At 43.5% G+C, this 25,857-nt stretch overlaps 3 protein-coding genes across 5 annotated transcripts in view; 2 read left to right on the top strand and 1 right to left on the bottom strand.

The window, feature by feature from the left end:
* Window positions 1–4,892, top strand: part of LOC135541995 (solute carrier family 41 member 1-like) — a 51,469-nt gene extending 46,577 nt beyond the window's left edge. Inside the window, exons 9-11 of the mRNA XM_064968544.1 lie at window positions 769–903; window positions 980–1,128; window positions 1,197–4,892. Coding sequence (XP_064824616.1) covers window positions 769–903; window positions 980–1,128; window positions 1,197–1,382 — 470 coding nt within the window. The 3' untranslated portion in view covers window positions 1,383–4,892. The remainder of the gene's footprint in view (window positions 1–768; window positions 904–979; window positions 1,129–1,196) is intronic.
* A 462-nt stretch (window positions 4,893–5,354) lies between these two features.
* On the bottom strand, window positions 5,355–11,019 carry si:ch211-112f3.4 (EF-hand and coiled-coil domain-containing protein 1). The gene is given in 8 exon segments (XM_064968545.1): window positions 5,355–6,220; window positions 6,222–6,446; window positions 6,631–6,756; window positions 7,233–7,389; window positions 7,457–7,660; window positions 9,139–9,273; window positions 9,377–9,857; window positions 10,071–11,019. Coding segments are annotated over 8 exon segments (1,983 nt in total). The 5' UTR covers window positions 10,663–11,019; the 3' UTR covers window positions 5,355–6,157.
* Window positions 11,020–21,645: 10,626 nt separating this feature from the next.
* LOC135541999 (ethanolamine kinase 1-like) overlaps window positions 21,646–25,857 on the top strand; it is a 37,294-nt gene continuing 33,082 nt past the window's right edge. The window contains exon 1 of one of the 3 annotated variants that reach the window (XM_064968552.1): window positions 21,646–22,079. In XM_064968552.1, the coding sequence (XP_064824624.1) occupies window positions 21,876–22,079 (204 nt within the window). In that variant the 5' untranslated portion in view covers window positions 21,646–21,875. The remainder of the gene's footprint in view (window positions 22,080–25,857) is intronic. The other 2 variants (XM_064968553.1, XM_064968554.1) reach the window with 2 other exon arrangements.

Here is a 25,857-nt window from a genome sequence, read left to right on the forward strand (position 1 = left end):
CATTCAGAAAATTGTCCAGAAGCCACTCCTATGTTGTCTTTGCTGTGTGCTTAGGGTCGTTGTCCTGTTGGAAGCTGAACCTTCCCCCCAGTCTGAGGTCCTTAGTGCTCTGGAGCAGGTTTTCATCAAGGATGATTTTATTTTACCTTTATTTACTGTAACTAGGCAAGTCAGTTAAGAACAAATTCTTATTTAAAATGACGGACTACCAAAAGGCAAAAGCCTCCTGCGGGGATGGGGGCTGGGATTAAAAATAAATTAAATTAAAATATAGGACAAAACACACATCACTACAAGAGAGACAACACAACACTACATAAAGAGAGACCTAAGACAACAACATAGCATGTTTTAGAGGTGTTCAGAACAAGGTTAAGGGCAGAGAAAGCTTGTTGGACACTAAAAAAGTTTTGTTGTAGAGCGTTTAACACAACATCCGGAGAGGGGCCAGCTGAGTATAAGACTGTATCATCTGCATATAAATGGATGAGAGAGCTTCCTACTGCCTGAGCTATGTTGTTGATGTAAATTTAGAAGAGCGTGAGAGGAGAAACGGGTTAAAAAGGTCAGAGATAGGCTTGTTACCTTTCACTTTGTCATTATGGGGTATTGTGTGTAGATAGATGAGGAAATGTTTTATTTCATAAATTTTTGAATAAGGCTCTAACGTAACAAAATGTGGAAAAAATGAAAGGGGTCTGAATGCTTTCGCGAATGCACTGTACACTATGTCTGTCTCATATGTGTGCTGTATTGTGTGTGTGCCAGGTGTGGGAGGTAACCTGGTAGCGGTGCAGGCCAGTAGAATCTCCACCTATCTGCACATGAATGGTATCCCCATGGGAGACCCTGACCCCAACCCCAGGAAATGCCCCACCCCCTGCACTTCCTTCTTTGGTTCCAGTGAGTATTGATTAGTTTCATAAAAAGGTACAATATTGACTGATATTAACTTAATTGATTTCTCTCTCTTTCCCAGATGTGAACTCTCGTTCAGCACGGGTGCTCTTCCTCCTGGTTGCTCCAGGTCACCTGGTCTTCCTCTACACCATCAACTCCATGCAGGGAGGACACACCACGCTAACATCCATCTTCATAGCCTTCTACATGGCTGCTGCATTACTGCAGGTACACACACACACTCACACGCCCGCACACCTTCACCCCCCCTCACCACTCACCCTCTCTGTCTCTAGGTGTTGATCCTGTTGTACCTGGCTGACTGGATGGTCCACTGGATGTGGAGTAGGGGGATGAACCCTGATAACTTCTCTATTCCTTACTTGACGGCCCTGGGAGATCTGCTGGGGACCGGCTTCCTGGCCCTCTGCTTCCATGTCCTCTGGCTCATTGGAGACAGAGACACTGACGTGGGAGACTGAACACACACCTGGACAGCATACATACACAGCATCAATTCGGGCTCACCGGAAACAACCTGAACAACTGAACTGTACAGTATCTCCCTCTGGACATCGGAACAACTGAATCACTTTCAGACCCAGATCTCAACCCCAACCCCTTGACCTCCAATCTCCCCCCAAACCCCTCCCCCTGGGTCACAGACTATGCCATTTTTTTCTTTATTTGACTAAATAATAGTTTTACTACTATTGTTTTTATTGTTATTATGATGACGATGATTATGATTATTATTGTTAATAGTGAATTTGATAAGAATCTATATCTGTTTTACCATTGGGTGGGTGAATCCTCATTATTTTCAATGGGGACATTCTCCCTTGGGCCAGTCACATTGGCAGCATTTGTAAAGATGAGCTCAATCTTAAAGACTTGAAATGAAGACAGACAGACAGCAAAAAAAACTCACACAAGCCTAGAATGCTTAATCACCAAGTGCTATACGTATAAAGAGATTACTACATTTTTAAGGGACCCTTCCAATTTGCCTTGCCTTGAGAGTAGTGATTCAGTGGGGGCAGCTCCACAGGGGCTCGGACCAGAATGTAGAGACCTGAATCCGCTTAGGTAACAACCCCCCAACCCTTTAAAGGATGACTGAACACTAACCTGAAAAGAAACAGGAAGATTTAAGTTGCCCTTAAGCACAGATCTAGAATCAGTTTACCCTCTTCAAATCCTAACCTTAACCATTGGGGAGGGATGAAAACATAACTGACCCTGTATCAGTGGTAAGAGGCAACCTCAACCTAGTCCATGGACATAGGTCCTGCCAGATGGTACAGTCAGGTGCTACATTATGTTTCATAGGTCACCAAGGAGGTGCCAGATCGTACAGTCAGGTGCCTCATTATGTTTCATGGGTAACCAGGGAGGTGCCAGATCGTACAGTCAGGTGCCAAATTATGTTTCATAGGTCACCAAGGAGGTGCCAGATCGTACGGTCAGGTGCCACATTATGTTTCATAGGTCACCAAGGAGGTGCCAGATCGTACAGTCAGGTACCACATTATGTTTCATAGATCACCACCAAGGAGGTGCCAGACCGTACGGTCAGGTGCCACATTATGTTTCACACTCAGTTGGAGGGTTGTTTTTTAAATTAAAGTCAACCCCAATTCTTGCCAACCATGTCCTTAGTGGTCCTTGAGGCCTCAACACTCAATAGCAAGGTTTCAACACCTCCTTGTTGTCCCCTGAATCCTCCTAAAGGGCTACGATTGTGACATTTCTTCAATTACATTTATTTCTTCTTTGTTTTCACACAAACACTTAGACAGAAAATTGTGCTTTGTTTGTCAGGCTGGCCATCTGTTTGTGGCAGCCTGTTGGTTACACACACACACAAAACTCTGCTTATCGTTGGATTCACTGAGGTTAGAGTGGCTTTACTGGGAGGTCAGAGAGCGTAGGGACAGAGCGCTTGAGACAGATGCCATTCCAGGTGACATCCTATCTAGTGCAAGGACTTATGTTAAGGGAGCATATGTTAAAGGGTGGGGAAAGTTATCCACTTGATCACGCTGCTGCCTAATGCTGTTTGGTGTGTTCTGATTAGAAGGCTTTAATGGGCTTCATTAGTTAGTGAGGAAAGACAGGATGTTGAGGGAGGAATTGTCAAACCAATATTGCCTGCTTAGGAATATCATGCAAACATCTTGCTCGCTCTTTCTGTCTCTCGCTCTCTCAAGCTTTCTCAAATGGTACAAACAACATCAGCGATCTTCTTGAGTTGAAGCAACTCAAGGCCTGTCCATGCTGACTACCACACTTCCTTAATGTCTGTTGTGCATTGTACATACACACTGTGCAGCTGACCTACAATATCTGCCACAGACGCCATGCTTCAAAATGGCCTCCTATCCTACCCACATTAACATACTGTCAGTATAGACGCTCTAATTCTTGTAAGCAGCAGAGCCCAGCTTGATGGTGAAATGCATGTGTTATCATCTGATGCTTTGTTATCTGGTGTTCAATTTATATGTTGTTTTAAGGGGCCAGCAGAGTGCATGTGCAGGGCACATAACATGAATATTCAAAACGTGTGCATTATGAGTTAAGTTTCCTTCTCTTTAAAAGATTATGTATCCTTCTTAGGTTTGACACAATTTACAAAGTGGAAGTTGTGTCCGTTATTAGATGTATTCTTTAAGTTCATAATTTTTCTTAATCCTTCTGTGATCTTATGTGTTAGAGAATGATTATGTCATGTTTATGATTGAGAGCCCCAGTGGGGTTCAGTGTCACTGTTGGAAAGTACTGTAATATACACACATAGGCACCAGAGGGCAACATTGTCATATGAGTGAATATGAGACAGTGCCTATAGTGATAGAGGCTGTTCACTATTAGCTTCATCTAGATTATAGAACCTGTATCCAAGATTCTAATGTAGAACCTGCGTTTTCTTGATTCTAGAATCTGTGTCCATGATAGAATTACATACCTTCTGGATTCTAGAGCCTGTATCCAAAATTATATTCTAAAACCTGTATTCTTGAGGCGGAACCCTGGATCTAGAACCTGGGTTCTCTCTGCTGTCTTACTGAACCTGTGCCAGTGTTCTGCCCCAGTACGGATAAGAGGTTGTGAATACTTCTTCAGGGGAAGGAATGCTTTTTCTATTTATTTTTAGATGCACACAAAGCAAATTGTATATACTATATTTATTCTATAAATAAGGTGTTTATTTTTCATTTAATTTTGTCTCGGTTCTGTCGCTGTTTTTGTAATTGTTTCTCATTTTATTTTTTTGTTCATCCTTTTTTGGGTTGTATCCAGCCAGTAGAGCTTCAGCGCTGCCGCGGTAGATTAGCGCCTAGGCTAACAAACAACAGTGTGGGTGCCTAATATCTCATGAACCTCACACACCTTACATCCCCTGCCCTCGGGCAGGGACCCAAACATAGAAGGCCTTAACCTATCAGGAACCAAGCTCAACACATAGTAACCAATCAGGAGCTAGGCTCACCACAGAGTAGAATCTCTCTAATTAGCTTTTATTAATAACTGACATACCTTGATTTGATGTTGTGATGTAATGAATGAATAAATAGTCTATGAAAGAGACTGCATGGTTGCAATGGCTGCAGTGTTTGGGAATCACTAAGGCCAGAACCTTCAATTGAGAACATAAATGAATAGATGGATATTGTAAACAGAAGGCTCTGACTAGAACAGACGAGTGGTCAGACAACACAGAGGTATAACGGATGGATCATTTCTCTATAACCACATTCCTCAACCCTCACCTCCCAGACACACACACACACACACACTACCAGCACAAAATGTCCATACAGATATATTGGTTACACACACAAAAACACACACACACATACACTTTATTTGGAACTGTGTGCTCCCCCTGCTGTCCCCCTCTGTAACCCTGTAACTGTAGTGGGGTTCACAATCTGCAGGACTTTATAAATTGCTGGAAATAAAGGACTATATTATTTTGTACCACTCTTCTGTATTGCTGTAGTCTTCTGTGAGTCACTCTGTGTGTGATTGTATGGAGGGCTATACCTGAATTAAGATAACCTAAGAGCTGGACGTCAAGTATGTGTGTGTGTGTCAGGTGCGGTTATGCCTTTCTGAGGATTCAATGTATCATGGATATGGGGCAATGAGTGGCCTTGCTCAGATATCATACACAGGTCAGAGTAGCTTTATACCTCTCTCTTTCGCTGACACACTCACGTTTGGTGCTTTCAGCTGTTTCACAAACAAAGACACACACATACACCCTGAGTCCTGGTTCTCACAGTCATATGAGAGATAGTGCTCAATATGAGCTCAGAGCTCAGACATTTCTAAGTACAATGTGGCAGCTGAATGTTGTGAAGACACCTGTTGTGAGTCCCTATAATCAACCACAGTAGATATGCATTTGTATAGAGAAGAAAAACACATAGTATACTACTATATGCACATTTTATGAGGTTTTATTAATTAATGTATTAATTGTCCTCTACAATAACTGCAATAATTAGAATGTTACATGTTTATAAATCAGGTCTCCCGGGTCCCTCATGTGAAAAGATGTGTCATCTCAATGAGAGATTTGATAAATAATGAATAGAGTATAAAGTACTGTACCTGATGTAGAGTAAGCAGTGTATCTAAGGTACAATCAGAAGACATACATACACAGTCATCACACTATTGTGCTCCTCTACAAAGCTTTAAACTAAACTAACAAAACATGTCAAATGACACAGAAAGACAAAAACATAATACATAGCTAATCAAACTTGTCCCATTAGTATAAATATGAATACATAAATGTGCATAAATAATCATGATCGTGTCATAAGTGCCATGTCAGTAACAAACACAACAGAATAGATATACAGAGGTGAAAGGCTAAATGTGCTGTGTACATATAGCAGTACACAGACAGAGACTGTTATAGCCGCAGAGCAATGGAGATGAACCTGTAGTATCTACCTCTCATATACACAGTCATAGCTAGGCCTACTCCTGAGGAAGTGGTATATGCCGAAGATGTCGATTAAAGCAGCCCCCCGCACCTCTCTGATTCAGAGGGGGTTGGGTTAAATGTGGAAGAAACATTTCAGTTGAATACATCCCGTTGGACAACTGACGAGGTACCCCCCTTTACCTTTCCCTTTATAAGAGGACGTGGTATACAAGAGGACGTGGTATTGTAGCATAATCAGGAGGTGGTTTAGGAGTGTACTGTAGCTGTAAACCAGTTATGTAGTGTTCATGGAGGGGAGTTGGGGAGAAGAGAGGGTTGTGTGTTGCCTAAACAGGAGATGAGTAGGGGGGTTGGCAGTGCTTGAGGGTCTCTGGCTTGTAGACACAGATACTCGTGCCTCTTCACCTACCCCGCCACCTTCCCCTCCTACCCCATCTCGCAGCAGCTCATTGGACGAAAGCTGGGCACAGAAGGAATTGACCACCTGCAGCACATGGGATGGGCTATGTCCACTCTTTCTGCAGACATCCAGAGTGTCCATCAGCATCTTCCCCAGAGACCTATGAGAGACACCCTGCCCAGAGAAGATGAGAGAGAAATGTCAGGGTGGGAAATGCTCGACTCATACACAGGTCTTTACACACACTATACCACTAGGTGGCACTACAAAACTAGAAAGGCTGGTATAACAAACAATCAGAATGTTCCGAGGACCTGTGTGTTTACTGTTCTTGCTTGTGTATACAGTATATGTGTACCTTGATGCGTAGCTGCAGTAGCAGTGTTAGTGTGTCTGTCAGTTTCTCCTCCAAGAGTGACAGACGTACTCTCTCGGTCTCCACCATCTGAACCTCCAACCTCAACCCCTCCACCTCCTCATGCCTCTGACAGTGCGCGTGCGCGAGAGAGAGAGAGAACGAGAGAGTGAGAGCGAGAGAATGGTAATATTGTAAATCTCCAAAGTAAGCTTTGGCAGTATATGTACATTTTGACATCATGCAAATAAAGCAAATTGAATGGAAATTAATTGAGAGAGAGAGAAAAAGCAGAAGTCAGTCAATGAAGAAATAATATATACACAATAAAGAAAATGGATAGTGAGCTGTGCCAGACAGGTTTCCATTAGTCTGCTTGAATAGAGCTAAAACAGTATTAGTTGTATCTAAAGTACTCTCACAGACACCATCTGCTAAATACTTCAGATATGGTAAACAAGGAAATGTATCTATAACTGCCTCCCACTGGCCACTAGTTCTCTATATGTTCCAGGATCAATTCCAAGTCTTACTTTTTTTTTCTCTTTGGAGGGAGCTAAATAAAAATGGAATTGGCCCTAAGAACCCCTCTAGTTCTCTCTCACCTTCTCTAACTCGGTCTCCCTCTCCTCCTGATAAGTGTGACCTCTGCGGCCCCACCCCCTGGGGATCATAAGGAGGTCATTGCCATGGAGATTGTTCTGGTTGTCAAGGAGGAGGTTCTGGGAGAGTAGCAAGTGGTGGGCTGTTGTATTCTGACACCTGGAGAGGAGAAGAGAGTCAGCTACAGGTGTGTGTGCATGTGTGTGTGTGTGTGTGTTGCACTCACCCTTTACCACAGTTGTGCAGTCTGTTGATGAGCCTTTTCACCTCCAAAAGGCAGCACTGTCCTTCCTCCCTCTCCTCCTTCCTCTCCCTCTCTTCCTCTTCCTCGTCCGAGGCAGCTCTCCCCTCCACTGCTCGCTGGAGGCAGGTGTCGTCCATGGGCTCTCGAGGCGGTGAGGCGTGGCTTCCTCTGCAGGTGCACTGTGATCTGAGAGGTCAAAGGTCAGGCACAGTATGAGTCAAGTTTATTTGTTTAAAGTTTATTTGTCACATGCACAGAATACAACAGGTGTAGACCTTACAGTGAAATGCTTACTTACAGGCTGTAACCAATAGTGCGAAAGAAAAAGGTGTGTGTGTGTGTAGGTAAGTAAAGAAATAAAACAACAGTGAAAAGACATTTGAAAATAACAGTAGCATGTGTGGCTCAGTCGGTAGAGCATGGCGCTTGCAACGCCAAGCGTCGTGGGTTCGATTCCCGCTAGGGCCACCCATATGTAAAAGTAGTGGCCCCAGCCGACTTGTAAGTCGCTTTGGACAAAAGCGTCTGCTAAATGGGATATATTATATACAGACACCGGTTAGTCAGTCTGATTGAGGTAGTATGTACATGTAGATATGGTTAAAGTGACTATGCATATATGATAAACAGAGAGTAGCAGTAATGTAAAAGAGGGGTTGGCGGGTGGTGGGTGGTGGGACACAATGCAGATAGTCCAGTTAGCCAATGTGTGGGAGCACTGGTTGGTGGGGCCAATTGAGGTAGTATGTACATGAATGTATAGTTAAAGTGACTATGCATATAAGATAAACAGAGTAGCAGTAGCGTAAAAGAGGGGTTGGGGGGGCACAATGCAAATAGTCCGGGTAACCATTTGGTTACCTGTTCAGGGGTCTTATGGCTTGGGGGTAAAAACTGTTGAGAAGCCTTTTTGTCCTAGACTTGGCACTCCGGTACCACGTAGAGAGAACAGTCTATGACTGGGGTGGCTGGGGTATTTGACCATTTTCAGGGCCTTCCTCTGACACCGCCTGGTGTAGAGGTCCTGGATGGCAGGCAGCTTAGCCCCAGTGATGTACTGGGCCGTACACACTACCCTCTGTAGTGCCTTGCGGTCGGAGGCCGAGCAATTGCCGTGCCAGGCTGTGATGCAGCCGGTCAGGATGCTCTCAACGTTGCAGCTGTAGAACCTTTTGAGGATCTCAGGACCCTTTTTAGTTTCCTGAGGGGGAACAGGCTTTGTCGTGCCCCCTTCACGACAGTCACTATGTTTTTGCACGTTCATGTATGTGTGTGTGTCGTTGGTGAGTGTGTACACTACAGTAGTAAAGGTCTCTTATGTTTCGTGGTGAAAGCATTACAGCTTCACACTGTCAGCCAAGCTGTTAAACCATTGCAGATACCACTACCAGAGAGAGGCAGGGCCAATGACTTACCCCACTAATGACTACCTTACATTTCAACAGTCATAAATGTGTCCTCAATTAATAATACTTTGCCGTTTATTTGGTTAATATACTATATCAGCAGTGTAGAGGACAGAACCTATGCTGGGTTGTTGCTACGTTGTTGCTGATATAGAGTTCAATATTAACCAAACTTAATCCCATTTATTCACCCCCCTATGTGCCAGTGTGGTGGACCTCCAGGCCTAGACTTGGGGACGGGGGTGTTGTATAATCTACCTGTACTCTTGAATGTCTGTTTCCAGCTGTGTGACTCTGCTCTGGAGCTGAGGGACGTTCTGAGCCTGTTTCTGGATCAGTCTCACCTTCTTGAGACCCTCTCTGAGAGCCTCCCTCGCCTCTTCTGTTCTCCGCCTGTCAATCAAACAATCAATCAGTCAGTCAACAAACCAATCAACCAGCCATTCCATTAATCAATCAACCAATCAACAAAAAAACTCAGTCAACCAAAACCAACCTGATCTCAGCATTCTCCTGCCGTAGGCGAGATTCCACCCCCTCCAGCCTGCGAGCCTCACCATATGCCCAGCCAAGCTCCTCCTCCAGCCGCTGGTTGAACCTGATTGCCTCCTCCAGCTGTCCGTCACGTGAGGAGCGAATCAGCTGCAGCTCCCTGAGGATAGGGTCTTTGGAGCCCCGTCTCCCTGCTACCCTCTCTTCCCCCACCCCGCACCCTCGGCCCTGGGGATTTGGGATCCCTTCTTTTGGGGGGTTAGGTGCACCCCTCTCGCGTCCCTGGGCATTTGGAATTGGTATGTTTGAGGGTGTATGTGTGTTTGAACTCGCTACATTGGAGTGGTGCATGGTAAGCCTGGCTGGGCCCCTCTGTCGTTGTAATGCAACTTCCAGAGCCAGGCAGCGAGCATCGCTGCCCTGTAGCGCAGAGCGCAGGTCCTCAACCAGCTCCCTCAGAGCCACACACTCGGTTTCTGTCTGGCCTAGAGGTGGGAGAGATGAGGATTGTCTATAAGGAATGGTGTTAGTATCCTCAATTGGAGATAACACATGAGGAATCCTTCCTAATGAGTGAGCTCAGCAGACAGTGGAGCAATTGAGGGGTGTGGGCAGCTGGAGCACAGCAGTTTGAACCTGCAACCATAACAGTTCAGACATTTTAGAGTCCAGTTCATATGCTATAGCCAATTGCTTACCTGTTTTATGATGTAGTTCTGATGAACCCGTGTCACGGTTGTGCGCGGGCCTCCTCCCGGTTTGTTCTCTTGTGAGGTCGAAACTGACACATTTCCGTCGCCTGACCTGCGGCCACCGAAGCCGGATCTCGCGCTCAATGTGCTCGGTCTCCTCTGTAACTGGGAGGCGCATGACCCCAGTTGCATCGCGCTCTCGGACGCGGAAATAACCGCATAGCCGCGAATGGAAGTCCCTAAAGGCCAGCTCGCGAGGGAGCCCCGAGCAAATACCTTGACCCTCCTCATCATCTCCGTCCTCTTCCTTCTCTCCATCCCTTGTCTCACTTTCCTCTCTGGTAAGCCCCAGCACTGAGCAAAGCACAGTGAAATCCTCTGCCGAGACCACGTCGTCTTGTTTGGGGTATACTAAGTGGTGAAACACCTCCTGGAGGTACTGGTCAATCCCCGTGGCCAGGACCACTATTTCGTTCTCCACGCCGGGGTCGGGACAGTGATGGTGGGCCAGAGCGCTCCGCAGCCACTCGCTCTGCCGCGCAGCCCTTGGAGAGGACTGGAAAGATGGCGTCGCTACTGTACCTCTTGAGCGCTTCATGGTGGGGACAAGCTGTTTTGCCACCGAATTATATGATAAAATAATTTCCTACCCAGCACCGCTAAAACATGTCCCGGGGCGCGAGGAGAGAACCTGTTAATCCAAGTTGTAATACAGTGCTTTCCCAGTTCATTCACTTAGAGCGAGAGATCCCAAACTTTCCACTAAACGCAGGTATATATCTAATAAGATTAAAATACACCATCGACCTCACGTAGCACTTATAATGCTCTAACGTTTCGTCGTATATTAAATCTTTAGCATCCAAGTCGTGTCTTCACATTGCGTGAAGACTTCTATTTCCCTCAACAGCAAAGTGTGTGTGTTGTGTTGTGTTGTGCACGCCAGGACTCGGACGGTGAAATCCTTCAAGACACGATTAGGCTCCACCCGCGCAGAGCTAACTGTGTGTGTATACTGTCTGTGTGTGTGTGTGTGTGCATTGGCGTCATGCACCCAGCAATTTGAGGGGACACAAAGTAGGTGTGGGTGGCTGGGGGGGGAACAGCTTTTTTCTGCAATTAGAGCTATACTCATTAGGCTTAATTCTATGGGGGAAAAAATATATATTCTGATTTGTTTAACACTTTTTTGGTTTCTACATGATTCCATGTGTGTTATTTCATAGTTTTGATGTCTTCACTATTATTCTACAATGTAGAAAATAGTAAAAATAAAGAAAGCCCTTGAATGAGTAGATGTGTCCAAACTTTTGACTGGTACTGTATATGTATATTTTTCTGCATGTCTAAATATACCTCTTGAGTTGTCTGTATCCTCCTGACTGATGGTTCTTATTAAATCAATTAAATGTGCTTCCCTGCATCTCTGCTAAAATCTTTGTAAAAGGTTCGTAGTAGTTACTTATGAGGTTGGGAGATTGGGAACCTATCTGGGCTAAAACCAACTTCATAAAATTGCGAGGTGGCTAGTAGTATTACAGAGAAACAACAACAACATTTTTAAACAGGAAAAATCCAAGATGGCACGAGCCCCTGTGCCCCCTATGGGCATGATGCGCATGTGTGTTGTGTATTGGATAACAGACCTGGATCTCATAGTGTCCTATTCACTAAATGTGTGACACACAGAGATGGTGTCCCTCCATTCAAAGAAAGAGAATAGAGCTAATTGAGTCATGAGGTTTTTTGTTTCAGTGCTACAACCTGTGTATTAGTCACTTCTACTCAGGGTGCGACAATCTGACAGGTCACCTGATAACCAAACACATCAGAGAGACACATGCCAACACTCACTGTCACCCAATCAACACACACACACACACACACACACACACACACACACACACACACACACACACACACACACACACACACACACACACACACACACACACACACACTTTCAGCTAAACTTAACACGTTATTTCAGCTAAACGTAAGACACACATTCTCCCACTCCCAGTGAATCCCAGAGGACACCAAGCACCTCTGAGCGGAAATACCTTTCCTCACCCTCATGTCTACTCATCACATACCTGACAGCTACAACATGCATGTGCATGAGTGCACACACACACACACACTCACTCACTCACACAACCTACTCTAATTTCAGCCTTAATGTGTTTGCTGTAACATCCTACCTATGGAATGAACCTTACCAGGAAAAAAATTCCCTATTGTGCTAGGGTCATAAGATAAGAGAGAGGCACACCTTACACACACAAGAACACACCGGCTGTAACTAATATACAAGTCTGTGGGAGGTGAGTCACCTGGCTGCGGTAAAGTCATTCATTGTTCCTTGACTCAGCGACACTTGCTTTGTCTTTACTTCTAAAAGTATGGAGTTCCTTTTCTACAGCTCAATTTCAGTTTCAGATTCAATGTGACGTTAGACATGCTTTGATCACATTTTTTATATTTTTCTGCTTTGTAAAAGAAGTTGAAGTTGAATATGGGTTTATTAAGAGTCTGGAGTCAGTTATAGCAAATCCATCCTGTTTATCTTTTTATAGGAATTAGCCTAGTGGTTAAGCGCATTGGGCCAGTAAATTGAAAGGCCACTGGTTCAAATCCTTGAGCCAACTAGGTGAACAATCTGTTGATGTGTCCTTGAACAAGGTACTTGACCCTAATTGGATAAGAGTGTCTGCTAAATGACTGAAATATGGAGTTGTTTCTGTTTTGTGACCTCCCTTCAGTGATCAGGACATCTGTCCGCCTGGCCTGTTTACTGTAGTGTTGTTTACTGTTGTTGTGTCTGGCAAGCCATCTAGTGGGTGATGTCAGAGGTCTGGTCCGGGCTACAGTGGGCTACATCTACAGTATTACATCCCCTGATAATCACAGACACTCTGCTATCTGGCATCTCAGAGAGAGGAACACACACACACATAGACATAGACCCTCACACACCCACCCATGTTCAAATACACACACCAACTCAAGCACACACTCACACGAAGACAAGATAAACGGATGACCTATTTTATACGGACAAGTGAAGACATGCAGTAGCTACATCTACCTTTCTCTGTCTAACTCCATCCCTCAGTCTCTCTGTCTCTCTCTTTACCTGGATGTGGGGAGTTTACTGAACTAGACATTCAGAGCAATTCCTTTCATCTCTGACATGGGAAAGGTCTGACTGAGAGCTAAGTGAGATCACAGATCTGCAAGTAAAATCACCATTATATCCAATGGCAGCTAACATGGTTAATCATGGTTAATCAGTTCGTGACTTAGTTCGGTAGAATTACAGTGCAATGCATGTCCCATCATGAATGATTCTCTCAAGGGGTAATGAGGTGAGAGTTGTCCGCTGAAAGAAAGAAAGAAATAAAGAAATAAAGGGGTAAAGAAAAAAAGAAAGAAAAAAGAAAGAAAGAGGCAAGTGGGAAAAAGAGAGAGAGAAGAAGGAGGGAGGTGTCCCATAGTGCTAGCGAAGGAGATTCAGACAGTAATTCCCAGCCTCAGGGCTCTTTCTGAGAAGATGATCACATTACTGTACAGGGATGGGCTACAGTTCAGAACACAGACACCCCCCACACACACCCCCAAATGCATGTACACAAACATGCACACACAAACACACACACACAAACAAACACACATGTACAAACACACGCACCATGCCACCCACAGGGAAGGGCAAACCCCCTTCAGCCTGTTAACCATTATCTGTCAGAGAGAAGCTGGGGGGTTTAAACCTGTTGACTCCCAGCTGTCACTCATACTGTACCAGGCCAGTGGTCCCAAAACAACTTCTAGCCCCTCCCCTTAGCCCCCACCCTATCAGTGTTGGTAGACATGAAAGGATCCCCCAGCCTGGAAACACACGCACACACACACGCACGCACGCACACACACACACACACACACACACACACACACACACACACACACACACACACACACACACACACACACACACACACACACACACACACACACACACACACAGGTCTCTCCCCCTGCAGGACCCAGAGCCTACAGGCTAATTTGTAGCTGATGTGTTGCTGGGGAAGCACAGCTTTGTCCAATCCAGTGGAGAGTAACAGTCCATTCAGGCCTGCAGTGGCTCTAAGCCCTCACCACACAGCTGCTGTCTGTTTAAGGTGAAAAGGCCTGGGCTGCAAATGAAAGGACGGAAGACAAACGAAGAGGTAATAATGGAGGAAGGGGTGGAGGAGAGGGAGTAGAAGAAGGGGGGCATGGGGATGGAGAAGAGTCGGGGAAAGAAGAACAGAGCAGTGTGTGTGTGTGTGTGTCTGAAGAGCAGAATATGGAAGCTGTAGTTGGATGTGGCCTGTTATTCACCTTTAAGGGGTGGAGTTAGGGTAAGGGTTAACAGTATAGAGCTCGCTAGCTGCTAGTCCTAAAAAATGTAAATGAGTTAGCCATGGCTCGTTGGTCAAAGCCTGCGGGGAAATAAATGTGTTTTTTTGTATGGTTTTTGGAAAAACGCCCAAAATAAGGTCTAAGGTTAACACAGGCTTAGGGATTCTTATAAAAGTTGTGTTCTATGAGATAATATCAGTCAGTTAACATGACCTTAATGAAATATGAAGCCTTTGTGTGCTTTATGTGCTTGTTTTGATGTCATAAATGCTTCAAAATTTACTGATAGAGATTACCTCATAAATTAGAACAAAATGTACTGTATAAGATCTCCTAAACCTGTGTATACGACAGACCTTATTTTCGGTGTTTATCAAAAATAAAAACTCCAAAAACCCCATTCATTTCTCCATAGGCTTTGAACACCAAGCCATGGTAGAGTTAGCTTCCGTTAGTGCTTACAAAAAGACGCCATTACTATTGCTGTCTATTAAATGGGTTTGAGTTAAGTCTTTGTGTTCACTAACATATGGCCCACTGAGTTCAACAATAGTTCAAGATATGCACAAACACTCACGTGGTCACTTACCCAGACCACACACACACACAAAATCACAGGCTCCCTCCCACGACCACATGCTTATTATTTTATTATTAGTTGTTACAATGACCCTATAGCTGCCCTCTCACTCCCCTCTCTCCCCCTCCCTCAGTCAGAGCCCCTATATCTGTGCACTGACCCAAACCTAGGAGAGTGCCAATGCCCAAACACACATCCTAATACACACACACTCACTCCAGGACACCAACCGCATTCTGATGCCCTCCGTGTTTCAGCAAACTGTGTCATTCAAGGTCGGAGATTCTTACACAGTGTGTTGAAGGTGTGTGTGAGAGGGAACTTGTTGATTGTGTCCCTTCTGCCCTAAAGATACTGTCACGTCCTGACCTTAGAGAACCTTTTATTTCTCTATTTTGGTTAGGTCAGGGTGTGACTAGGGTGGGTAGTCTAGTTTTTTCTATTTCTATGTTGTCCTGGTATGGTTCCCAATCAGTGGCAGCAGTCTACCGTTGTCTCTGATTGGGGATCATATTTAGGCAGCCTTTTCCCACCTGTTTGTGGGATCTTGATTTTGTATTGTTGCTTGTTAGCCCTACACAGCTGCACGTTCATCTTCCACGCTGCACCTTGGTCCAATCCTTCCAATAACAAACGTTACAGACACTCTGGAACTTTAGCGACTTCTAAGCATTTTTCAAAACTCCCTCTGTGGACTGGGTGTGTTAATACATGCATAATCTACAGTATGAGCAGAATTATTGTCTTACCTCAATTAACCACAAAATCCTAAATTTTAAAGCAACTGTTTTTCTGGAAGCTGTCCTAAGCCATTTTCCCTACATTTTCCCATAAGGGCCAGCCCCCTAGCAATTTGAGTTCAACCAATGAGCTTCAGCCCCTCACCACCTAGCAATTTGAGTTCAACCAATGAGCTTCAGCCCCTCACCATTTGAGTGACAGCTAGCAAGAGGCCCCATGATGCACAGACAGCAGAGAGCGAGAACAATAACAATGACGTGGTACTGAAATCTTGATATGTATGTGATGTAGTACCAATTTTCAGGGACCACTTTTGGCTCGTGAGTGCTACTTTCAGAACTACAAGCTAAAAAGTATACAAAGTACCGGAGAATGTCTTTAACTTGCTTCCTTTCCTTGTCCATCTAGATCACTGATCCTGTACTGGGACTCTCCTATAGGAGCGGCCTTAAATCAGCACATGTGGCATGCGAGAGACATGAGACTAGGACTGAACTGAATGAAGCTCATAAATGTCATTACACTTAAATCACTGAAACCAACAAGAAAACAAAGGGAGGGGTAGAGGGGGGTAAGAAATGGAAAGAGAGGGAGATGGAGATGAAGCAGTGCAGGTTGGAGCCCTTCTGAAGCAGAATGTGTGGGTGAGGTGGGATCCCCATTCTGGCAGGTTCAGGATAGATAGGAGAAAAGTAAATGAGACAGACAGAAGGAAAAGGGAGGAAGAAGTTAGTTCAAGTTGAAATGGCAGAGTGTGTTAAAGAAGAGTAAGAAAGAGAGTTGGAAAGAGAGCATGGGCTATCCATGGGGTAAGAGGGAGGGCACAGGACATAAAGGCATACAGAGGAACTAGTGAAAAGGGGTCCCTATAAAAGTCCAGAGCTCTTTAAGGTCCAGATGGCCAACATAGCTTGGCAGATGCTTTGTATAACATTAGCATGCCTTGATACACAATAGGATAGACTTGTCACGGCTTTCGTTGTGGGAAGGAGGAGCGGACCAAAATGCAGCGTAGTTGTGATTCATTTTATTTTAATAGAGAGACTATACACGAAATAAACTAACAAAATAACAAATGTGCGAAAACCTAAACAGCCCTATCTGGTGCAAAACACAGAGACAGGAACAATCACCCACAAACACACAGTGAAACCCAGGCTACCTAATTATGGTTCCCAATCAGAGACAATGACTAACACCTGCCTCTGATTGAGAACCATATCAGGCCAGACATAGAAATAGACAAGCAAGACATCCAACATAGAATGCCCACTCAGATCACACCCTGACCAACCAAAACATAGAAACATACAAAGTAAACTATGGCCAGGGCGTGACAGTACCCCCCCCCCCCAAGGTAAGATATATTTTGATTTGGTTACTACTAAATATATCCTTTTCTGGTTACTACATGACTCCATATGTGTTATTTAATAGTTTTGATGTCTTCACTATTAATCTAAAATGTAGAAAATAGTAAAAAATAAAGGAAAATCCTTTTGGCTGGTACTGTATATATATTTTTTATACTAAAGGGGGTCCTAAAATTCTGAACGAAAGAGCTAAGTTACATATAATATGACCTTAAAACAATTCCATATGTCAGCTTAGAACCCCCCCACCCCTCATCGATTTTTCAGCATAAATATTGCGCTGTCTGTATTCTCCTGATTGTTGATTCATTTTTTAAAGGAACTAAATATGCTTCTCTGCATCTCTGCTGTCACGAACCGGCTCGTAGCCCGTAATAAAAAGGGAGACAACGCAGAGATCAAGGAATAACAAAAATATATTTATTAACTAAACTTTATACAATTAACAATGGTGTGTGTAGTTAGTAATCTGTAGTGCAAGTGAATGGATGCGTGCATAGATGGTGAGGGGTGTTGAGAGGTGCAAAATACCACAACCAAAAATACATTGCGTCTATGTGGAGAGAGTCTCCTAAATGAATCCCTGGGACACACTAGAGCCCAGGTGTGTCCCATTTTGCTGACAACCTTCGTGGCTCTGCCCACCGACATCCTATTAAGGAAAACAGCAAAGAGAAATAATTCGGCAGACAGAGTGGGTGGGTCGTCACACTGCTAAAATCTGGGTAAAAGATTGAATGGAATGTGAATCTAATTCACTATATTTAGTTATTGCTTGCATTTCTAAAGTCTAAGATAGTAAGACAAGTTAGCTACTCTAACTTGATTAATAGCCTAAAATGGCTTCTTGGTAGCTAGTTATGAGGTTGGGAACCTATCTGGGCTGGCTAAATTCATAAAATTGCTAGGTGGCCAGTAGTATTACAGAGAAGCAACAACTAAAATTATTATTATTATTTAAACAGGACAGAGCCGAGAGGGTACGTGCCTCTGTGGCCCCTATGGGCATGGTGCCTCTGTTTACAAGGACTGCATCAAGGCATTTCCAAGAAAATGTATTTGCTCAAACATCATATTTATTGTACTCACAAAGTGTCCAAGTTTGTTACACAGGTCCTTTGTTAGTAAGTGGTTATACCGTATCCTGTTGTTTATATTGTTTGGATTTATATAATTGGATTTGCTGTTTAGTTCATCCTTTTTACCATAATAATTGTTGTGCCTTTTGTTTGCCATCATTAACACTTACCAACAAAGGAACTGTGAAAACCTAGACATTTTCTGATTACAATAAATATGAGGTTTGACTCAACCAATAAATTACATGTCATGCTTTTTCTTGGAAACGCATTGAAACAGTCCTTGTAAAGGTGTGTAAAGGAAGTGGCCTATTAGTATGTTGGGGACATTATTTGACGCCACTACGATTATTTGACGCATCTTTCTAGCAGCAGGCTCCTATCACATGTTAGTGACACTATCTCAAAGCCTTTAAATACACCTCAAACAGCAAACTCACACTTGGCTACTTGGTGTAGAAATAACCATTAAAGGGAGATTCCACATAAATAAAACAGTTTTCATACAATTTCTATAGGATAATAAATCACCAAAAAAACTTCTATACACATTTGGTTTAACATACAAAATGGCTCTAACATTGGCTTTACAAATCAGACCTTGACTCCCTAGAGTTTAGAAGAAAGCTGTGGTTTGTATAAAATGGACAGCATGTACCTGTTTGAACTGACTGTGCCATGGTAAATGTAGGCAGTGAATGACCCTACCAACCCTGTGTGTGTGTGTGTGTGTGTGTGTGTGTGTGTGTGTGTGTGTGTGTGTGTGTGTGTGTGTGTGTGTGTGTGTGTGTGTGTGTGTGTGTGTGTGTGTGTGTGTGTGTGTGTGTGTGTGTGTGTGTGTGTGACAGATTAATGGTACTCTGATTAAGTGATGACATAGCTAATCATTAACTGAGCACCATCTAAAGACCATCTGTCAACTCTACAATAGAGTTAGATCCCCCAGTCAGTTAGATGTGTTTTTGTGTGCTTGTGTGTGTGTGCGTGTGTGTGCTTGTGTGTGTGTGTGGATGCGTGTGTGTGTATGTGCTTGCATGCATGCGAATATGTGTGTGTTTGTGTGTGTACCGTGCACTCCCCCTTTACCACAGCTGTGCAGTCAGTTAGATGTGTTAGTGTGTGTGTGTGTGTGATGTGTTTTTATCTTTGTCTTTTTGAAAGTGTGTTTGCATTTGTGGGTCAGCCATTATGTGATCATGTGTGTGTGCATGTGAGCATGTGCATGAGCCTTTGCGTTGGTTTGTCACCTAGTGTTTGACAGTGTGATTGCATGTGTATAAATGAGCCATTCAAGACTTATGTCGAGAGGCAGAGATGCACTACTTCCCAAACACACCCATTCAGACTCACAATCTATCAAACTTAAGATGTGTGTGTGTCAACATGCACTTTGACATGAGAAATTGGGTAGGGCGTGGAGAGGGACAACTGAGTTTAGTTTAGAATGGAGGAGTTGCTTCATTGTGTGTGACTGTGACTGTGTGTGTGTGTGAGAGAGATAGAGAGAGAGAGAGAGAGAGAGAGAGAGAGAGAGAGAGAGAGAGAGAGAGAGAGAGAGAGAGAGAGAGAGAGAGAGAGAATGTGGAAATGTAAACATTTCCTCATGGCTCAGATATTCATGGAACGCTGGTGCATTTAAGCTTTGAGCTACCCCACCTGTGCAGGAACCTGTGCACACACACACACCAGTGGAGGCTGCTGAAGAGAGGATGGCTTATAATAATGGCTGGAATGGTGTGTAAATGTCTGGAATGGAGTGAATGGAATCAAACATAGAAAAAACATTTGATACCATTCTATTTACTCCATTCCGGCCATTATTATGAGCCGTCCTCCCCCATCAGCCTCCACTGACATACACACTAACTCTCTCTTTCTCTCTCTCTCCCTCTCTCTCTTTCTCTCACACACACACACACACACACACACACACACACACACACACACACACACACACACACACACACACACACACACACACACACACACACACACACACACACACACACACACACACACACACACACACAGTGGCATGTCCAGTACATTTTGAATTGGCTGGCCAAGGTGGGGCACAAACCCAGTTTAGGGGGGCCATAGTATTTTGAAACTTAATCGATGAAAGGTGGATTTGTTCAATATAATAAGTTCAAAGCATTAAATGCATCAGCTTCGGTTTGGTACATTTCCCTGTGCAAATAAATCATAAATCAATTCCAAAAGTGTTATTACAGTGTTTGCATTCAAGACCAGACTTTTATATAAAGGTATTAGCATACAGCAGTAAATTCACTTGAAAGTGACATCCAGAGTGTGAGTTACACCATGACATTTGGACGGTCACAATCTTTTTAACGGGACCTCCTTTTTTATGGGATTTAATAGTAAAGACATGTAATTTAACTGTAAAGAAATGTATTAAACAATATTACGTTTTAATGTGTCATGAACACAACCAATCAAGACATTTTGATCTGATTGTCAAAAAAGTGATGGTTTTTGAAAGTAAGGGGTCTGAATACATTACAAATGCACTGTAAATACAGGAAAATCTATTTCTTATTGCACTGGGCATTTAAAGTATATATAATTATTGTGTGTATATATCTGTGATTGATTTAGTGATTGTAAAGGGGTTGATAATAATTTCAGTCTCCGGACTTAAAACTAATTGAAGATGACAGTTGATAAGCACAGATGAAGGATATCAAGGATCTGGAAGGATTCTATATTAAGGAATGTTCTGAGATCTTTATCAATGTGTTCTCCAACTCATATAACATTTTCGAAAAAGGTTCATTGCACGTATCCTCGCAAGGTGAGGTATTAAAAGGATTGAAAACAGGGGTGTCAATAATTTTGACTACCTTTTTTTAACAAAATCTCTTTCTCTAAACAATTGCTTTAGTATAAAATAATATGAATTCCCAATTTTTGGCATATAATTTAGCTTAGTATTTGCTAAATCTTTATTAAGGGTGTCAATCATTTCAGACCCCATTGTATAATGAATGCAATAACATTGCTTGCACTGGTAATCGCCTGGTTTTTGCATTACAACACTGACACCCACTGGATAAAATTGGGGGCGCTCCGCACCAAATTATGTCTAGTGCCTGTGACTACTCAATAAGCCTAAAATGTTGTGCAAAAACAATGACATGTGAGGGCTTTCTGATCCAAAGTGGGTCCTCATTCAAGGTTATAAATGTTGCCCCTCATGTTATTTAATAATGACGCATTGTATATGATTGGAAACCATAACGCCGAAGAAGACTCTCTGGTGCTCTTCGGCTCCACTCGGACAAACTCGGCTTAAAAAGTGTGCGTGCTCCCCGTCCGCGGGTTGGAGTGCTGTCGTCACACAAATCTTTGGTTGTCATTCTCCGAGCCCACCCGTGTGCGTGTCGAGCATCGGATGATTTCGCGAGGGCGGTGCCAAGTCGGAGGAAATCGTGTCGTGGACTAACCGGCTCCTGAGAAAACCGAAGAGGATCTCACCGGTAGTTGCATCTTCTTCATCAGCGCGGTTGCTTTTCACACCGACAAGCCCCTGGTTTAGCGAGCTCATTTGCTAACCAACGTTATCCGTTTATACCAACCAGCTCATAAAACAACTGTTAGCTTTTTTTTTATGTCCCGAATTCCAGAAATATCTGTTAATTATTCGAAACGGAAAATTAACCACATTATGGAGACTGAGATACACGTGCCTGTTGGGTCGCCGGTAATTCGAAAATTCCCGATTTTCGTGGAGGAAAATAATGTAACGGATGGAGCAATGAAGCTGATAAAGCAGCTTCGGCCAGCGTGGGACATGAACCATGTCAAGACCAAGGTAAGGGTGACAATTCTCCACTGAATGATGCGCCAATGGTCCAACATCACCAGTTGGCTAGCTAGCTAAAGTTAGCATAGCTATCAGACCAGTCCGTTGATATATTCCTCGCCTTGTGCATACATTTTATCATTGGCTTCTCTTGCATTTAGTTTACAGTTAGGTATTCAAGCTGAGATGAAAGTTAGTGGTGTTAGCTAGCTAACGTTAGCTTGGTTGCGCCCTGGGAGTAGTAGTAGCTAACTAACTAACCACTTTGATTGATTCTTAGGTCGAATGAATAAGACATTTTCGTGTCAGTCTTCAGTGCTCCATAGATATATTGATATAAATGTCATGGGTCTCTCTCTCTTTCAAGACGTGACGTATTTAAAAGAGACCGTTACAGCAAATATAGCTATTGATAACTAACCCCCTGTGTGGATGAAATGTGTCCAGTAATCTGTATTTGTCAGTGACCAGCTGGCAATGACGTGAGGGTCAGGCAGCATTGATGACGTTAACATTAGACAGCAGAAATAGAGCCTGGCTGTATGTATTAGCTCAAAGCCCCTATCTAATTTACATTTTCCACTGCCCTGATAGCTTCTTGTAAATACAGGCACCTTGAAAGCTGTCCACTCAGATAAGATGGACATGGCAGTGGCAGCGCTGTGTGTCTGCAGGATTACAATACCCTGTGAGAGTCACCCATGGTCTGATGACAACTTCATATCCCCATCCTAATTGCCTCAATCCTGACCCCAGACACACACCTAATTTTGAATTCACACAAGACTCAACTCACCCCCAACTGCATAGGCACACAAACACGCCTCACTCTTATCTCCATACAAACTGGAATTGATGTCCATTGATAGACCTAGCTAGGCCTATTTATTATCCTGTTTGTGTGAATTACTATGACCCTGCCATGTTTAGGGTTCCTGTCAGTCATTCGGGGAAATGCATTATTCATAGGCACTTAGCAGTAGGTAGGCCTGCTATCCGGTGACGCTTCTCTCCTGCCCAAATGTCAGCAGTTTTATGGCAATGTGTTGACATGTGAGATATATGACATATGCTACCAAGTCTCACATCAGAATTAGATGTTCATCCATGTTTATAACGTCAAATTTCCAAGTTGTTCCAAACGTCAAATTTCAAAGTGTTTAAGGCTAAAGTTAGGCATGAACTCCAAATGGTTAACATAAGGATTAAGGTTAGTCTTAAAATAAACATGTCAAAAACAAATTTCTATTGCTGGATTTGAATTTGCGACCTTTGGAATCAGAGGCAGATGCTTACGCTCATCCGCCATCTCTGTCCACAAGTTAAACTTACTTGAAGGTAACAGTGCTCACTGTTGCCCCTAGTGCCCAGTTTCCACGTCATCTCCTGATGTCCTCAGACATGGATGAAGTCGAATACTGACTTGTATCACGGGTGACCTGGATGGAGATATGATGATGACACTAATGATACATGACACACTGGTTTCATTGGGGCCTTGCTAGTGAGAGTAACTTCCCACTCCTCTTCTAGTGCTGACAAATCTAACTCCCCAGTTATTCTGGGTTGTTTTGTACATTGAGGCCAGAATGTGACTGTCCCCGCTGGATATTTACGTGTGTGTGCCTAACCTAATCTGGGCTGGTCACCCCTTTTGCCCTGTAACTGAGATCGTGACACTGTTGACCGCCCGACACAGCTTTTCTCAATGGGAGCCACCCAAACAGGCTTTGTCTGCCTGCCTTTGTCCCTTTAACCCACACAGCCCTGTGCCAGCACAGCCCAATACAGCTGCCCCCCCCAGGCATGGGCACATGCCAACTCTGAGAAAGAGAGAGGACAAATTGAGAGACGGGACTTATAGAGAGGGAGACAGATACGGAGGGAGGCAGAATGAGTCCAATGTATACGGAGTGAGAAACTGGGGGGGGGGGTACTGGAACACAACTGACCTGACTGAGCCACCTGGACATGGAGGGGCGGGGGGGCTTTCAGTTACTGTAAATATCTAGTGTCAAGTCCAGTCCCAAACATCCAGCCCTCTATCCCTGAAAACACCAGATGCTGCCAACACCAACAGCCCAGTCACACTCCATTCCAATTCTTTGAGCTTACAGCTGCTTATTATCACACGTTAATGCCATGTGGCCTTCTGCCTTACTCTGATGTGGGCGTGCAAGAGCTATTTAGTCACTTTTTTACCTTCGATAAATGGCCTCATCAATGGATAGAAACTTTGTTTCATTTGACACAAAGCTTTTAGGCTTAGCCACAATAAAGTAATAGCCTACTAAGATATGCAGACATTTTGTTCTCATTCAAAGAACATGTCACCTAAAAGTAGAATGTTTGTTACTAGTTACCTAAGTTGTTTTGGCGCTTTATTACCTGTGACATGTGGAGTAACACACCACACACACATTGGTGCAGGATGATCACAGGTTTTAGTGGTGCATTGTGTTCTGGGTATGTGTAGACGGTCACAAGATAAATAATTAATTCATAAAGGCAGTGTATGTGTGTGGTCGTGACATGGTGCCAGTGTGCCCATCTCTCTAGTCAACCATGCCAGGAATGCCAGCTATGTTGGAGTGGGTGGCCAGAGAGAGGGCCAGTGTCTATAAGGCTAGTCTCTCTGTGGTCTGTTTAGCTGTTAAATCACTAGTCAGGGATTGTCCACATTCCAGTGAACATAAATATGGTCAGTTATTAGCTATTGGGTGCATCTCAATGGTGTGAACTGTTTGTAAAGGAAAGGAAAATAGAAAAGAAAGCCACACTTGACTAGAGACTACAGATGCAGACCATGGGTTCCCATGTGTTACTCTCTCCCCCAACAGTAATCATTGAATGATGTGGCTGTCACTGATAATGCAAACAGCTGGGCCATTCCACCTCAAAAAGCACAAGAAAGAGGATTTCCACACCCACAATCTCAGTGTTCAGTTAGAGAAGATTAGCATTCCTGCAAAATTATTTTGTTGAAATATAATTAGATCTTTGAGACATTACGCTAATTGATTGCACCCAAATTGTCTATTTTAATTGCTAGGATTTATATAATATTCAATAATTATAGTACCGAACATCCGATTTGAACCAAACTTTTTTCTAACAAAGAGAAAGACTTGAGGAATCCAAATAAGTTGTCAAAAGCCACCCACAGACCCCTCAACACCAATCCCACCCCAACAACAAGTATATAGTATCACTTCTCTGTTTAACCTCTCTGGGATATGTGGGACGCTATCCAGAGCGCCAAATTCAAAGAAATTACTATAAAAATCAAACTTTTATTAAATCACACATGCAAAACATTTCAAACTACTTTTGTAATACAACTTTAGGTATTTTTAATGTAAATAATCAATCAAATTGAAGACTGGATGATCTGTTTTCAATACAGGAGTAAAACAAACTGTAGCATGCTTTCTGGTCACGCTCCTCTAACAGTACACTTCAAGTGACCCTCGTTCAAGATGGCCATACTTCTTCATTACACAAAGGAAAAACCTCAACCAATTTCTGAAGACTGTTGACATCCAGTGGAAGCGATAGGAACTGCAAGAAGGTCCCTTAGAAATCTGGATTCCCAATGAAATCTCATTCAAAAGAGTGACCTCAACAACAACAATCTGAATGCTTTGTCCTTGGGGTTTTGCCTGCTAAATTAATTCTGTTATACTCACAGACATGATTCAAACAGTTTTAGAAGCTTCAGTAAGTTCAATAATATACAGATTTTATCTTCTGGGGATGAGTAGCAGGCTGTTGAATTTGGGCATGC

This window comes from Oncorhynchus masou, chromosome 6 (genome assembly GCF_036934945.1).
Source record: "Oncorhynchus masou masou isolate Uvic2021 chromosome 6, UVic_Omas_1.1, whole genome shotgun sequence".
Taxonomy (NCBI): domain Eukaryota; kingdom Metazoa; phylum Chordata; class Actinopteri; order Salmoniformes; family Salmonidae; genus Oncorhynchus; species Oncorhynchus masou.